The 16,103-nt window shown below is 44.3% G+C and overlaps 1 protein-coding gene across 4 annotated transcripts in view; it reads right to left on the bottom strand.

The window, feature by feature from the left end:
- Positions 1-728: 728 nt before the first annotated feature.
- The window catches only part of NCK2 (NCK adaptor protein 2), a 149,149-nt gene continuing 133,774 nt past the window's right edge, over positions 729-16,103 (bottom strand). For all 4 annotated transcript variants that reach the window (XM_044263778.1, XM_044263774.1, XM_044263775.1 and 1 more), the window contains exon 5: positions 729-2,109. In XM_044263778.1, coding sequence (XP_044119713.1) covers positions 1,915-2,109 — 195 coding nt within the window. In that variant the 3' untranslated portion in view covers positions 729-1,914. The remainder of the gene's footprint in view (positions 2,110-16,103) is intronic.

Genomic DNA, 16,103 nt, shown 5'->3' with positions numbered 1-16,103 from the left:
AAAGAGAACAACGAACTCACAGAGAACAGAAATGGCAGGTTAAGTGCAAGCTCTCACCAAACTGCTTATTTCTGCTGGAAACCTCTGGGGTTGGTGTTGGAAGGGGGTGGCACCAAAGCCAGCTTTCTGGCTTTGCAACTGGCATTACCAGCGCCGTGAACTTGTGCATTTACTTCCTGCCTCATTTTTTCCATCTGCATAAGGGAGATGAGAACAGGACCACCTTAGGGGGTTGTGATGAAGACTAAGTGAGGACCCCCTGTCTGGCATAGAGAGGGCACTGAGGACACATGCGCTGTTCATTAGCCAGTAGTGGCACAACTCCCCTGTGATGTGACTTTGTTTCCTGTGCCTGGCATGTTGCAGCTGTTTGAGATCTGCTTACCAACTGAGCAACTGGAAGTAAGACATGGGTGGGAGAGAAAAAAACTGGTGCTCAGCAGTACGGCTGACAAAAGTTCGGTGCAATATTTTTAAACAAATAATTTCCAAAGAGTAAAGTTAGGACCAAGCTTGAGATTCTGCTTTCTCTTGGAGTTTCACTAATTAAAATTATTTCAGCATATAAAATACGTGGTGGTAGAAAAAGAAAACACGCAGATAATAAATTTGTTAAAACTCCTCTCTAAAAATTGTTTCCCCGTAGACACTGAGGAACCAGTAAATGCTGGAGCAATTACTCTCCCGGGATGGACTCTGAGTTTTCCCAAAGATAAATACACACATAGTCTTGTCATAATACTTTTTTTTTTATTACAATATCCAAAAAACTGAGTATGCAAGTTTAGGAGGTCTCAAGACCCCTTCTTCAGTTGTAGGAATGTGCCATCTCAAGACTGTATATTTAAACTATAAAGAAGTTCAAATGTAAAGAAAAAAGAAAATGCAATTTCTTCATAAACATTCTGTGTCTTACTACCAATCACGTATTCTCTTGTAAACCCTGAAAAATTCCCTGTAAAGCAAATAATATATATATATAATATATATATATATATATATATATATATATGGGGTGTGTGTGTGTGTGTGTGCGTGTGTGCGTGTGTGAAGTGTATGGTAGTTCCCCTTCCCCAAAGATCAGCTGTTTTCCTTAATCATCTGTATTAGTGTCAACAAATGGCTACGGATACATATTACTTTGAGAATTAAATACATAATTGGGAAATTTAAACAAGCCGCAGGGCGAGAGGAAAAAGCACTAGGCGGATGGCACATCTGGGGGTAAATGACCACAGCATCTGTCTGTCTGGGTCACAGGTCTGGCTTCTGCAGACTGACTTTCAAGGAAATTCTTTTATTGCAAGCATAGCCCCGAAGGCACTGGACTTTCCTCACTACTCTCTCATCTGGTGGTTCTGGTATTGCTACCAGCAAGGCGTGTCCACTCCCTGGACAGTCTGGGAGCCACGCGAGGGCAAAGGGCATGGAGCCACGGCTGCCAGGCCCAGGGCCGGGGCCCTCTGCAGGAGCGCCCGCCCCGCTTTCTGAGTTGTACTGTAGTTCACTTAACGGCAGCTTCGGTGCGTTCAAACCGTGCCCGATGTCTGCTTAAGGAGGGCTTCTGTTAGCGCGAACCATCTGAACAGACTAAGGCTGTTTTCAGTTGAGCAGGAGTGCCGTGATCGAACAGCCCCCTCTTGCACCTCCCGTTTGAAACCTGGCCGGGAGGAGGGCAGGCCGGCAAGTGGGTACCACGGCCCGGCCTGGCAGAGGGGAGGCGAGCGGAAAAACAGACCGACCTGCACGCAAAGGTAAACGAGGCCAAGGAAGCCAAGGACCGATGAACCACCGGACAGAGCGGAGCCCGCTGCAGGAGGGCCCGTGAGCGCGGCCTCTTCCGGGGGCGACGCGCCCGGCTCCGGGGAGGTGAGTGTGGCACCGAGGGCCTGGAGGTGGCAGGGGCTGTGGGCGTCACTGCAGCGCTCGGACGAGGTAGAGCTTCTCCCCGTGCTCACTGGTGAAGATGGGCGCCTTTTTGTAGTGTTCCACCAACTCGTCCATGGTGTGAAACCGCCGCTGCCCGATGCAGTAGACATTGTCCACGAGCTGCACCTTGAAATGTTTGTTCTTCCCTGACGCTTTCAGAGACACGGAGAAGTCACTGGGCTGGGGAGGAAACGGAACAACAGTCAGGACCGGCCGGCGGCAGGAGACGCGGGGGAGCGCCCCCCACGCAGCACGCACGCACGCACGCACGCACGCACGCCAGGTGTGCGGCAGTACCTAGCGCGGCACCTGAGGCTCCCAGGGGCCTTGCCACCTCGCGTGCTCCGAGTCCAAGCAAAACTCCATTTTGCTTAGTACAGTGTCCGTGCCAAATGTATTTCAGTTATTCGAAAATTGGGGACCCCATACATAGCGTGCGGGATACTGGTGTTACCCTGAAGCTGAAGAAACTTGAATTTTTTTTTTCTCCAGTCTGTTTCTAATAAACTGGGAATTTCTAAGAAGTGGTCTGCATATAGCTAGAAATTTCCCCCCATTAGAAATGAAGCCATCAAAAATTTTCTAATTCTAAGCTATTTAAAAATAAGTAAGAGCAGTTGAAAACTCCGGAGTTTTAAACATGGTTTGTAATATCCGGGGGTGGGAGTGGGGCGCTGTACTATGGTTTAAGCACAGATTTTACTGAGAAGTGCCTGATTTTGCAATTATGTCAGTGCCTTATTTATATGTGAATCGATTTGAGAAAGGTATCGTTATTTTTTATTAAAAGTGGTCCTGCCTCTTCTGAGACACTGACTAGCCAGCTGATGGGGAAGAGGAAGGAGGCTGGTCCCCCTCAGTGGCTCCAGAATAAAACCCAATTGCCCACTGGCACTGTGTCCACATGGAGTGTGTCACGTGGCCCTGCCTACAGATCTAATCAATGAGATGTCACTGTCCCACTGTCCCACTCTCACCGCAGTTCACTTTGTTCTTTGAGCCGTCCTGTTGCTACCTTGGACGATCATTCCTACAAGGCTACAAGCTGAAAGGTTTTCCACCTGAAGAAACCTCTCTCAATTGAGGTAAGTTCTTCCCTTCCTTGGCTTGCCATACAGCAGAAAGCTGACAACTTCCAGGGAGAGGAGTAGAGTGTACTCCAGTAACTGTTCTGTAATAAATAATTTACACATTCGTCCTATCCCTTCACTATGCATTAGGCCAGGTGGACCACATCTTCTCCACTCTGTATTCTGGAGAGCTGTACAGATGGTAGGAGCCTACTATAGCTCTTAAAGGAATTCCTACAGCAGGGTTCATTGGTTCTCAAGACCCAACTAATTTCCTGATGCGGAGGACCCGCCCTGTTGTGTGATCCCACGGGGACAAAATTAAGCACCTTAGCCACTTTTACATGCAACTTACAAACCTTTGGTCCAAAGTGTGCAAAATCTTGCAAAACAAGTGAAAATCCCATAAACCAATGACATCCCAGGGAAATGGATATCCAAGGGCATTCAACTCTACAAAAGCACTGTGGGGCTTACCGACCCGTCACAGCTGCTACCGTGCAAGAATCAAGAGACAACTGTATTCACAGCCTGTATTTATGGATCCCTCTGCCCCAATCAAACCAAAGACAAACAAAATCTGTGAGGAAAACGTCCCATCTTATCTCCGTGCTAACCCTGGGACTTGATGCCCTGGAGGAGATGCGAGAAGTGCTAGTGGGCAGGACCTTCAGGAAGACACAGAAAGACTGATGTCCGAGTCAACCTCAGGCGACATACCATTTTCAGAGTCATGGGCGTGTGAGGTTTAGGGAGTGGGGAGGACGACACAGAACTCGGAAGTTATTTCCTCCACTGGACCTCTTAGAAACGAATCATCACAAACCCTGATGTCACAGATGATCCTTTCAACCCACCCTGTCAACATAATATTCTAAACTGCACAGAACGTCATTCTAAGTAATTCTAATCAATTCTCCAATCGTGACTGTTCTCATGGGACTGAACAAGATGGGTTCAAGCTAACCCTCGGTATCCTCTGTGTTATTTTCCAAGTTGGTTGCTGTGTGTGGCTCTAAAAAAAGAACCAAGTGAAACAGGTTCTGCCTGACAGGTCCTCCACGTGTGAGCAAGGCTTGGAGCACCGGCGTCATTGTTGCTGTCACAACAGTTATTAGTCCTAATGTAATAGTCCATACAGCTTATGTACCACTCAACCCTCTCCTGAGGGCTTCTGGTTTCCCTTAAAGCAATGTTTAGTTTCAAGCTTCTATTACACACACACACACACACACACACACACAGAAGGCGATCTCCCTTTTATAGTTTAGCACAAGCTAGGCAATGTGCTAGTTTTATAGATCCCTGAATCAATTCACAGATTAAGCAGCATCGTGGTAGAGGTGAGTCAGGGTAAGTACACGATATACCCAATTTTAATTAAGCCAAATGATCAACAGATGACTTTCTGAACAGGAAAATGTGCTTTTAATTTAAGCTCCTTAATTTAACATCATGGCACGCCATGTGCATTTGGGTGTTAAAGGCAGGAGCGCCGATGCAGCAGAGAAGGTAATTTTTAATTTCATGGGCTCTTGAGCAGAAACCTTAAAAGTTAAGGACGTAGAACAAACCAAGTTTATGTGAAACAGGAATGCTGAACACTTGGGGGATTCTTGGTTCATTGTGGGCAGATTTTTCCAATCACTAACTAGCACTAAATGAAGCCTGAAGATGAGCTCGACCGGTGGTTCTCAAGGTGGGCTCCCAAGACCAGTACCAGCAGTAGCATCACCCAGGAACTTGTCAGAAAAAAAAATTCCCAGGCCTCGCCCCCAGACCGGCTGAATCAGAAACTGCAGGGTAGGGCCCAGCCATCTGTGTTTTAACCCTGGCCATCTGCATCTCAGTGAGCCATCCGCAGGATGCTGATACGGTCTTAGAACAGAAACGCCATCTGCGCCAACCACCAGCAGTGTTTTCAAATGTTCAGAGCCATGAGAAAAAGATATGAACGTGACTGATGGGCTGAGTAGCCCCTCGAAGTGGGGAACTCGGGGGCCAACCTCACCCGCAGGTTGTGGGTGCCTTTCTGATTCTGTCCTGAGGACTCCGGCCCCGCCAGACATTCTAGTGTGGAGCTGCCTCAGTGACACAGCTGGGACACAGGTGGGCAGAATCTCCTTTCCTTAAACTGGGCCAGTTCCCTGGGTCTGACAGAGATGGAGCGGCTCCAGACCCAAAACAACTCTGCCTCCGGAGAAAGTGAAAGAGCACGAAGTGGAGGAAGACCCCTAGGGAGGCAATGCCACCAGCCTTGTCCACATCTTGTCCATCTTCTAGAATGACTTAGGGGAGTCAGGTGAAAAAGAACGAGGCCACGCTCCCTTCGGCTAGCAGTGGTGTGCTGACACTGTGACTCTGAATTCTAATTTGAAGCCAAAGAACCCTGACAGGGTTTTGTGAGATACCTACGTTGAGAGAAAAATGTAAGCAAAACTAAAATGTTTTGTTTAGGGATACATACTTAGGTTTAAACAATCAAGGAAATTATTTTCATAAAATTAAAGGTAGCAATTATCTCTACTTGGAGGTATGGTGCAATCAGGAGGCTAATCTGGGATGGGCAGTAGCTTCTAGAGTACCAGCAATGTCCTGTTTCCTGAACTTGACCTGGGTTACACATGTACTTAAATCAGGCTCCTTGCTCTGTGGGAAGCCTGCTTCTCCCTCTCCCACTCCCCCTGCTTGTGTTCCCTCTCTCACTGTATCTCTCTCTGTCAAATAAATAAATAAAATCTTAAGAAAAAAAAAAAGACATTTTCTGTGTGTTACTTGACACGATAAAACATGTTTTAAAGGTGCTAAATCTGAAGCGAGGAGAGCTGGCTTGGCTCTCCACCAGTCATGTGGCACCAGCATTTACCTCTTCAAATAGCCCTGCCACCCTCTTGCTAAACTCTCCCCTTCCCCATCCACTCTTTTGGGACACTGATTACATGTATGTAAATCTCAGTTCAGCCTACTATAACTGAACACCACAGACTATGTGGTTCAAATTTACTTCTCACAGTTTTGGAGGTGGGGAAGTCCAAATTAAGATCAGGTTTGGTATCTGATGAGGGCCTGCTTCCTGCTTCCTAGACAACCAAATTCCCATGGTGTCTCCGAACAACAGAAGCAGCAAGAAAGCTCTCCAGGGTCCCTTTTATAAATATGTGACTAATCTCATTCATGAGGGCCCCACCCACTTAATGCAATCACATTGGGTAGTGGGCCTTAGCCTGTGAATTTGCCAGGGGTTGAGGTGAGACACACAAATATTCAGTCCAAAGCAAAATCTTTTTTATATTCTTTCTGTGTTTTCTGACCTTTTTTGTGTGTATCCTAAAATCTCTAATTCCTCTGGGCTATCTTCCCATTTACTAATCCTTTCTTTGGCCGTGTTTAATCTATGGTAAACCCACCAAGTTCTTAATTTCAGTTATTATATTTTTTAGTCTTATAATTCTCACCTTTGTTCCTTTTTTATTACTTCTAATTGTCTACTCAAATTCATCTTGCTGAATTTCTTGAACCTACTAATCCATAGATCTTGAGGACGATGTTTACACATTCAAAATCTGGGCTTCTATGGGTCTGTTTCTATTCTCTTTTCTTCCCCTCCTTGTTTTTGGTAATCCAGTCTTGCCTTTTGGTACTGTCATTTGAGTGCTACATATTGATACGAGATATGAAATGATACTACTGTCCTTTGGAGAGAATCTGCTTTTGCTTCAGTACTCGGGGAGGGTGGTGCAGAACACCTCAATCCAATGAGGAAAAGAACTGATGACAGTCTAGTTAATTTCAGAATTGCCTTTGTGTCCAGTATGTAGACTTTGGGGAACCCATACTGAAGGCATGGATTTTTTTCTGGTGCCTTGCCTCCTGCGTGGCCCTGGCCTCCAATTTTTGCCCCCTAGCACTGTAGGCTCCCCAAAAACTACTACTTGGTTGCTTTTTGTTTGTTTCATGGTTTCGTCCAGCTTCTCAAGGTGTTTTTGGCAGAAGATATAGTCTGTGAGAAATTAGTCTACCATGACCTGAAGTGGAAACTGGTCGTGTGACATCGGACAAGTGGGAATTTGTTCAGACTCCAGGCCTATTACAGTTATGCTACTGAGAAGCAGGACAGTTGGTTGTACTAACACTCTGGAACCAAGATGCTTGGGTTCATATTCTGGCTCCTTCACTGAATAGCACTGTGATCCTGGCAAATTTCCCAATGGTTTTTTGTATTGGTTTTCTCAACTGCAAAACAGAGACAACACCTAAAATTGGGAAGCAACTAGAACAGTTTAATAAACTCTAGTAATGTCAGGAGTATAAAATCTTTGGGGAGATACTAAGCAAATACTGTCATTTAGGGGCTCTTTCTTAAGTTCCTTTCATGAAACTTTATAAAGATAGCAATTGGTGTCTTGTCAATACTTAAAAAGATTTCTTTTGACTAGAATTTCTAGAGAATACTTAACTTTCTGAACTAACTAGAAGAGGCCTACTTCCTTCTGCAGAAACACCACATTTTACTTCACACGTGAACATGTTGTCATCCTGACTTGTTTAAATCTATCCTACTAGGCTCCAAGCTCCTTGAGGAAGAGGATCATTTCGATCTCATTTTTATGAACTATCTGCCTTTAAGTATCTTTGATGTCTCCTGATTTCCAGCAGAGGGAAAATAAACATTACCAACATGGCAGCCACTCGTTCGCTTTTTCTTTAAACAACCAATGGAAAAGCTTTGTCTCTTGAACTGTCATTTTCTGTCATCGCCTAACTTACAGTCTTGCTTTCTGCCTGGGATACCATATTACTTGTTTATTGCTGTGTCACACATCACCCCTAAATTCAGTGGCTTGAACAGCGAAAATTTTAATTGCAGTTTCTGTGGCTCAGGAACCGGGGAGTGCCTTCAACCGTGAGCTAAAACCACTCAGCTCCTATTGGGCTGTAGCCTTGCAAGACATCGTCTGAAGCTTCAACTGGGGATGCGGAAGCTGTTTCCAAGAACCAGGTTTGCTCACATGAATCATTCAGGAGGCCTCTGTTCCTGGTTTCATGGGCCCTTCCAAGGGGCTACTTGAGTGTTTTCAAGACCAGGCAGCTGACCCCCTCAAGAGCAAGGGCTCAGAGAGGGAGCAAACCCAGAATGTCCTTCACAATCCAGTCTCGGAAATCACCCAACGTAACTTCCACCACATTCTGTTCATTAGAAGGAAGTCAGTAAGGGCAGCCCCTCCTGAAGGTGAGACAATCAGTCTCCACCCCTTGAGGAGAAGGGGATCAAAGAATTTGTGGACACCTTTTAAAGCCATCACAGGTACCATATTTGTTAAACTTTCATTAAAATCTAACTATACTCAGTCCTGTACCTTCTCTTCCATTTTGAAACATCTGCCTTCAAGTCTTGTAGTTAAGCTTCCTCCCACTGCCCACATTTCCTCCCTTTCCTTCTCCAAATGCCATACTTACTTGGTGTCATGTCTCTTCACCAAACGCTGTGCTAGCTTTTCAAATTTTCTAATATCAGACCATGTCTTCTTATTCTCTCCTTCTCTCTGACTGTTCTTAAATGAGTGACATTTTTCTTTTCTATTCTCACACTTTGGAACCACAGATTATGAAGAATTATCAGTTAGGATAAGCCATTCATTCTCCCCATCCCCCTTTTTAGGAAGTCGTTTTCCAAGTGGAACAGGAAAACAATGACTAGATTAGGAGAAAATCAACCTCTCTCAGGGCTTTTACTAATATATATATGTACTTTTGCTTAGGTTTTAGGTCCCTATTTGAATACAATCCCTCTAAGTATTAGAACTTGATTTAACCCCACACATCCACACTGGGGTCAGAGCAGGTGTTCAATAAATGAACTGACTTATGAATTTCCCATTCTGACCATCTCTTCCAGTCTTCATTCCTTTAGGTAATTTTTACATCTCACCTTTTTATAATTTCTGCTCACAAGTGACCACTTTTAGACAAGACAGTGAAAGAACACCCTTTTGACATTACTTCTACAGCTTCATCAACTCGATCCACTGTTTCAAATACTTGCTGTAAAGCACCTTTGCATTTTTATAAAACAGATACCCTGGTCAAATATTTCTCTCCTTTCCTCAAGATTTAATCACTATTTTCTCACTAATGGGGAGAAAATGGATGCTGAGAACAGTCCGTAATGTCCTTTATTTCTTCTTCCGTCCCTGATAGCTTAAGTAGTAATATGATTTTCTTTTAAGCACATGGCTGGGAAGAAATAACAGGGGAGGATGGGACCTTGCTCCATGGCAGTAATTCTTAAAACTTCCTCATTTTGGAGAGTAGAAATGTCATCTGTGCGGTTCGTCAAGCCTCCAAGGTAGGCTCTGGACTGAGTTCCGGTCATGCTGGTTTTTGAACATCAATAATTCAGGCATACATTCAACACTCCCTCTACTTCCAAATCCAGGTCACCCTGTTGGTTTCTTATCAAAGGCCGCATCATTCTTTCCTTTTATTTGGTAAATGGATCTCTTTTATACTTCTTCAAGGAAGGTACTCTTTATCCAGAGAGGCAGTTCCTTGATCAAAAAAAATCTGAGAACCAATGGATTAGAGGCAAATTCTATTCCACTGATCTTCCACTGATCAATACTCGCTCTGTTCTTATCTCAAAAAAGCTGCCTTTTGGTTTTATCATTCTGCTAGATCACCTGCCCAGGTTGTCCAATATGGCCTTCGTTTAATCAAAATTGACTCACTGTCTATACTTAGGCCATTAGCTGTCAACTGATACTACTCTCTTTGTTTCTCCATCGATTATCTCTTTGCTGGCATTTTCTCTTCCTCTATGAATGTGTCTTTGAAATATTTACTTCACAGACCTGAGGCCAACCCATACGTGACATGATCAAGCATTCTCATTCTCATTCTCTTTTGAAATAAACTCTTTTACAGAACTCAGTTGTCAACCACAGAATGGTCTACTAATCTTTAAATGACAGTGTTTAGGGTCCACTTTCAAGTTAGTGTGTGCATGTGTGTTTATCCTTCCCTGCCTCCCAAAACACATTTCCTAGAGTTAAATGTAACTGTTTCAGAGGCTGGACTTTCAGAATATTGTCCTTGTCACCCCTCGTCTTTTTGCCACGTCATGCCGAGTGTAAATGGTCAACAATAAATGATATTCAGCGATTCATCTTACCATATAACACAATGCTGTTCAAAAGGGCTGGAACCAATTTCTGATGCCACAATCCAGTGGTTCCCAAATCACTGGGAGAGCCTATCCACACAGAAGGTGCGTGGCTGCATCCCAGAGACTCAGATTTGGCAGATCTGGGGTGAGGTCTGATCATCTGCATTTCTGGCAAGTTCCCTGGTGACACTAATGCTTGTGCAGCAACCACACTTGGGAGAATGACTGCTGCCAAGCTAAGGAAAATTTTACATGTGTCTTCTCCTGTTTGTTTGCTGACCTACGCATGCTTGATCCTGTCATATTTCCCATTACTGTAATCTAGTGGGAACTTCCAAAAAGGTGAAACAGAACACAGTAAGGAAGAAGGGGGTGAGCAGGCCAGTTTGTACGCAATTCCACCTGTAATGACTACCTGTGGACCTCATTCATAATGAACCGCTTTCAATGTCACAAACTTCACAGGGCTATCTATTTTGTTATTCACCTTGGCTCTTGCCATCCCACGGAGGTAATGGGGAGGAGCTGCTTAGTACTAGTGCCATGAGAAACATCCCCAAAGAAGCAAACAGTGAAGCTGAGATTAAGAGGTTATGTGCTGATGCAAATAAAAACCACAGCGAGCTGTCACTTCACACCCATTGGGATGGTTATCGTGAAAAACAAAAACCAAAAAAACAGAAAGTAACAACTGCTGGCATGAATGTGGAGAAACCCTGTGCACCACCCGTGGGAACGTGCTATGTGCTGCTGCTGTGACTGACAGAGGGCAGGTCCTCAAAAAATTAACCAGTGAATTACCATTTCATCTAGCCACTCCACTTCAGGGCATACACCTACAAACACTGAAGTCTGGGATCCGAAAAGGTATTTGCACACCCATTTTCACAGCAGCATTACGCACAACAGCCAAAAGGTAGAAACCCCAACCAACTGTCCATCAACAGATGAATGGATAAGCAAAATGTGGTCTGGGCATATGACAAAACCCCATTCAGCCTTAAAAAAGGAAGGACATCCTCTCACTGGCTACAACACGGTTGAACCCTGAGAACATGATGTTACATGAAATAAACCAGGCACAAAAGGGCAAATCCTGTATGATTCTACCCCAGTAAGGAGCATAGAGTGGTTGGATTCATGAAGACAGAAAGCAGAAAGTCACCAGGGGCTGGGAGAAGAGGGAAACGGGTAGTATTTAATAGGGATAAAATCCCAAGCAGGGAAGCTGAAAAAGTTTTGGACATGGATGGTAATGATGACTGCACAATAATGTGAATATCCATGATGCTACTGAACTTGAAGATGGTTAAAACCGTAACTTCTGTATTATGTACAATTTGCCACTATAAAAAGTACAAAACAAACAAACAACAAAAAAAACCTTCTCTTTAAGTTTCTGTGGGGCCTAAAAAACTCTGTGAAATTCCGGTGGAAATATGAGGCATGTGACAAAGGGAGCCAAGGCATCGGGATGGGCAAGGACATGTGCTCTTCCCGCCATGGACGCTAACCTGCAGTAGTCTGGCAGAGCAGTTACCGGCTGCAGGAGCACTGGGGGCAGGCTGAGGAAGTGGCAGGGTCTAGTGCATCGCCTCCTAATGAGGGCACAGCAGTGATATGCAACATTTCCCTCAGATCACCTGAAACACCTGGTGACCCTAGTTAGCCGGTTTTCTGAGAGGGGTGTGGGATATGGGGGGTGACCACATGTGGCAGTTGGGAGACAGGGCTCAGACTCACCTCCTGATCCAAAAATGCATGCTTTCCTTTTGGCTTGGGGTCAGGCAACAATCATCCCTAAACTTTACTTTTTCCTATGAATCACTTTTTTCTCGATTTTCCGAAAATGCTACCATGATACTGCCTTGCTTTGGCTGGGACACCCGCTGGTCCACCTCAGAATATCTGAATGTTGGAAGTATTAGTGAGATACCCTAGAAACCATGTGCGCTGGGCATATACCTGCCTTGCACACATCTCGAGACCAATGTATACACTTCTTGCAGAATTCCTTCCTTCCTTGCAAAGGAAGAGTCTTCTCAGGACACCTGGTGAAGACCCCTGGCAGGCAGGCCAGGGTCCTCAGTTTAAGGAGAGAAAACATGTGAGACTGCAGGTTGCTGTTTACCATGTGTCAACGAGAGCCGGATTTCGATGTTTCTCTGTCTGTCCTGGTTCCTCCAATCTTGAAAGCTGGAGATGGTACAGGTGATCTTCCTTCACCAGCAGAGAAAACACATCTGCGGCAAGCAGCACAGCTTTGGGCTGCCAGTGGGCACTGGCCTGGGCCAGCAGCCTCATGTGCCCCTTGCTCTGTGTCTATGCACGTGTGTGTGTGTTGTGAGAAACAAAACAAAACTGCCCAGTTCACAGAGGTCCTAATACTTTCTATGGTTTTCTTTCACTGCTCATTCAGTGGCATGATCGTCAAGTTACAGCCTAACTTCCACCTCCTATAGAAACCACATGGAAGCCTCGGTCCAGAAGATAAATATATTTAGCTATTTCTGTAGCCACAGCTAAAAAATTGATAAAAACAAAAACAAAAACAGGGGCGCCTGGGTGGCTCAGTGGGTTAAAGCCTCTGCCTTGGGCTCAGGTCATGATCCCAGGGTCCTGGGATCGAGCCCTGCATCGGGCTCTCTGCTCAGTAGGCTCTCTGCCTACTTTATAATAAAATCTTTAAAAAAATAATAAAATAATAAAAAATAATAAAATAATAATAAAAATCTTTAAAAAATAATAAAATAATAAAAAATCTTTAAATTGTCAAATAATAAAATAATAAATAATAAATAATCTGTCAAATAATAAAAAATCTTTAAAAAATCTTTAAATAATAAAAAATAAATAATAAAAAATCTTTAAAAAAATTATTAAAAAATAAAAATAAAACAAAAACAAAAACCAACCCAGAGGCTTACACTGGTACTGCGTGTGTTTGCCACATAAGCCTTTCTAACAGATTAAGGGCTAAGAACTTCCTTTACCCAGTTTTTAAAAATTTCCATTACATTGTGAAATGTTTTTGGAGAACACTGTTTCTTACAGGTACTGGTGATTTTCTATGAGAGCAATAGAAATATTTAGAAAAATGGTAGTTCATGGTCTAGGAGATTTTTATGAAAATCTTTCTGAATACTGTTATGGATCAATTGTTGACTTGGACCTATTTTTTTGTTTTACTTTGAAAGACTTGTTCTTCAATTGGCAATGGTTACTGGATGACCACTTCTCTCTTCATTATGTCTGCAGGTCTCAACAGAGGGTGTCTGGTCCATCCTCGTGGCAGCAAAAAATACTCCAGAGGCCACAGTTCGGAGTCCAGCAACGCATTGAAGCACAACCCCGGGAGAACACAGGCACGGACAGAGGACTTCGGAATCTCTAGCTCTCAGCACTTGTTGGCTGCTGATTCCCATACTGAATCTATTACGCACCTTCGGGATAATTAATTCGTTGGTTAATGCAAAGAGTGTTTCTTAGAATCCCACCAAAGCAGTGGGATTCAATGGCCAACAACATGACACAGTACAAACTCTCTGTGCTGACCTGGCCTTCACAGGGGCCAGCACAGTCATGTTCAGGGGCAAAGTCACCCGAGTGTAAGAATGCCCTGTGACCTAGGATTATGTAAGGAGCACATGGCCCAGGCCTGCAGGTCAGGAAAGACTCTGCAGGAGCAAAGGTGGCTGGAATGAGACTTGAAGGACATGTATACATTCCATTGGTGAGGGGCACAGGGGAGGCGAACTGCATTCTAGATTTTTCTAGGCCTGTATAAAGGTCTGGAGGCAGAGACAGCCCACTCCAAGAACCCAAAAGCAGGAACACAAGTGCAAGGAGGGAAACTTGCACAATAGGACCTGGAGAGACACCAGGCATAAACAGAAGAGGCCACTCAGCAACTCTCAGCTCACAAGGGGGAGGAGAGTGGCTCTGTGCAGCCTCACTGCCCTAGTCCACTGGCCTGATAGGGCCCCCCGGCAAACCTACGCCTGTTTCCTTTACATTACACGTCACCAGTTAGCTGAGTTTGGGGTAACAGACTACTTTTCCTTTTCAACATTAATCTCCCTCCAAAAACAAATCAATGGATTCAGAACTATTTACTTTTATTAGTAACAAAGCAGAAATCAGACTCCATTTAAAGCCCTTCATCATAAATAATGGTATTCTAAGATTCTGTGCTTTCTGTGTTACTGATGGGCCAAGTTATTTTGCCTGCTGGTTACATGCAATTCTATCGTAGTCTGCAAAGACACAAGCAGAGCACTCAGAGAACCAGTCCATTCCCCTCCTCCCAGGAAGAACCCCCTCCTCCGGGGATGAACCAGGAGCCAGGCCTTGAACAAAGGCCAAGGGCACAGTATAGAAGTCTTCCTTGGGTTCTGAAAAAAATCACCTGGGCACACTTGTGACTGATCAATATTTCAAGAACTAGCTTTAAATAAGACTCTAGCCTTTTTCAGAGATGTGTGAGTTTGATGGATTTGTCTGAAGGTAAATACGGAAGGGCGTGCTGGAGCTGAAGAGGCTCAGGGCCATCTGGGAGGCGGGTCAGCGAGATAGGTGATGAGGAGTGAACTCTTGGAAAAGCAGCTACCCTAAGTGATGCTTTGGGTCCTTGCAGTTTTAAAAATGTGATATATTTCAAGTGAGACATAATATAAAAAAAAAATACAGGCTTAAAGCTTCCATTTAGTACTGTTTTCTCAATGGAAAGATGCATGTAGGCACTGCTCTTCCTTAACATTAACCCAAACCTGAGAAGGCTTCTAGAGATCATGGCCCCAGACCATGGATTTAAGAAAGCTCGTGAGCATCACTGTTGTAAGGAACTCACTCCATGGGTCCCCCCTCTCTGAGCTGCTAGGAAGCAGGGTTCACTCTGCTCTGACGACTGCCCTCTTTCCCACTCTGAGACACAGAGAAAGGCCATCCTAAACAGCTGAAAAAAAATGACAAAAAGCACTTTAGAAGCTGAATTCCACTCAACAGAAAGCCAACAGTTCTACCTAAGGGAAACTTTAGAAGAGATAAATATTCAACTTTGAGCATGTTTATAGTTCTTGCAAATGTAGATTTAAGCAAATGTAGTATTTCAACAGCTAATGTAAATGTGTCTGAAACCATTCAGGTTACAATAATCATTCTCAAAGTGTGGTCCTCAGTTCAGTAGCATCAGCATCAGCATCAGTATCATTGAGGAATGTGCTAAGAAATCCAATTCCTCGAGCTCCAGATCTGCCGGAAGTCACGGTAAGGGAGTCACAGTCAGGAACGTTAGGGGTGGGACCCCACGGTCTCTATCTTACCAGCCCTCAGAGAGATGTTGGCCTGTGGGACAGTGTAAGCATCAGTGATCTAGAGAGGCAAAGGGATGACATCACCCAAAAACAGAGTTTTGGCAATAAAATTATGATTTCTAGAAGAAATAAAATTTGAATACTATAACAAGGAACTATACTAATTCCTTCCTTCTGTTCCTCTCTGGCCAGATAATCTTAATGGATGGATGGAGATAGATATATATATATAATTTTTTTTCAAAAAGAGCAAGGAATGAACACATGACTGTTCATGTGGTCAACGCACACATTACATGATCTTTAGCAAAAGGTAGTTTTTCTCCATCAGAAACAAACGCCGTGGATTATCAGCAATTAGTTTCCAAAACCTACTGTGAAACATACCATACACACGTGGAAGAAGGAGCTCTCGCCGGGATTTCTTAAGTCCAGCAGAGGAGAAGGGCTCCCTAAGCCACGGGTGGATGCTGCACGGCTAGTCTCCTCAGCAGACCGCATCATAGGCGTAAGCTGTCTCTTTCCAAATAATGGCTTCAAGGACGGAGGACGGAGCTCCTGTAAAGCTAAGTTACTGACAACTTCCAGAGCTTCCCACAATGCCCACTGCTGATTTTTCCTAACTGT

This window comes from Neovison vison, chromosome 8 (assembly GCF_020171115.1).
Source record: "Neovison vison isolate M4711 chromosome 8, ASM_NN_V1, whole genome shotgun sequence".
Taxonomy (NCBI): Eukaryota; Metazoa; Chordata; class Mammalia; order Carnivora; family Mustelidae; genus Neogale; species Neogale vison.
This window is presented reverse-complemented; position numbering and strand designations above follow the sequence as displayed.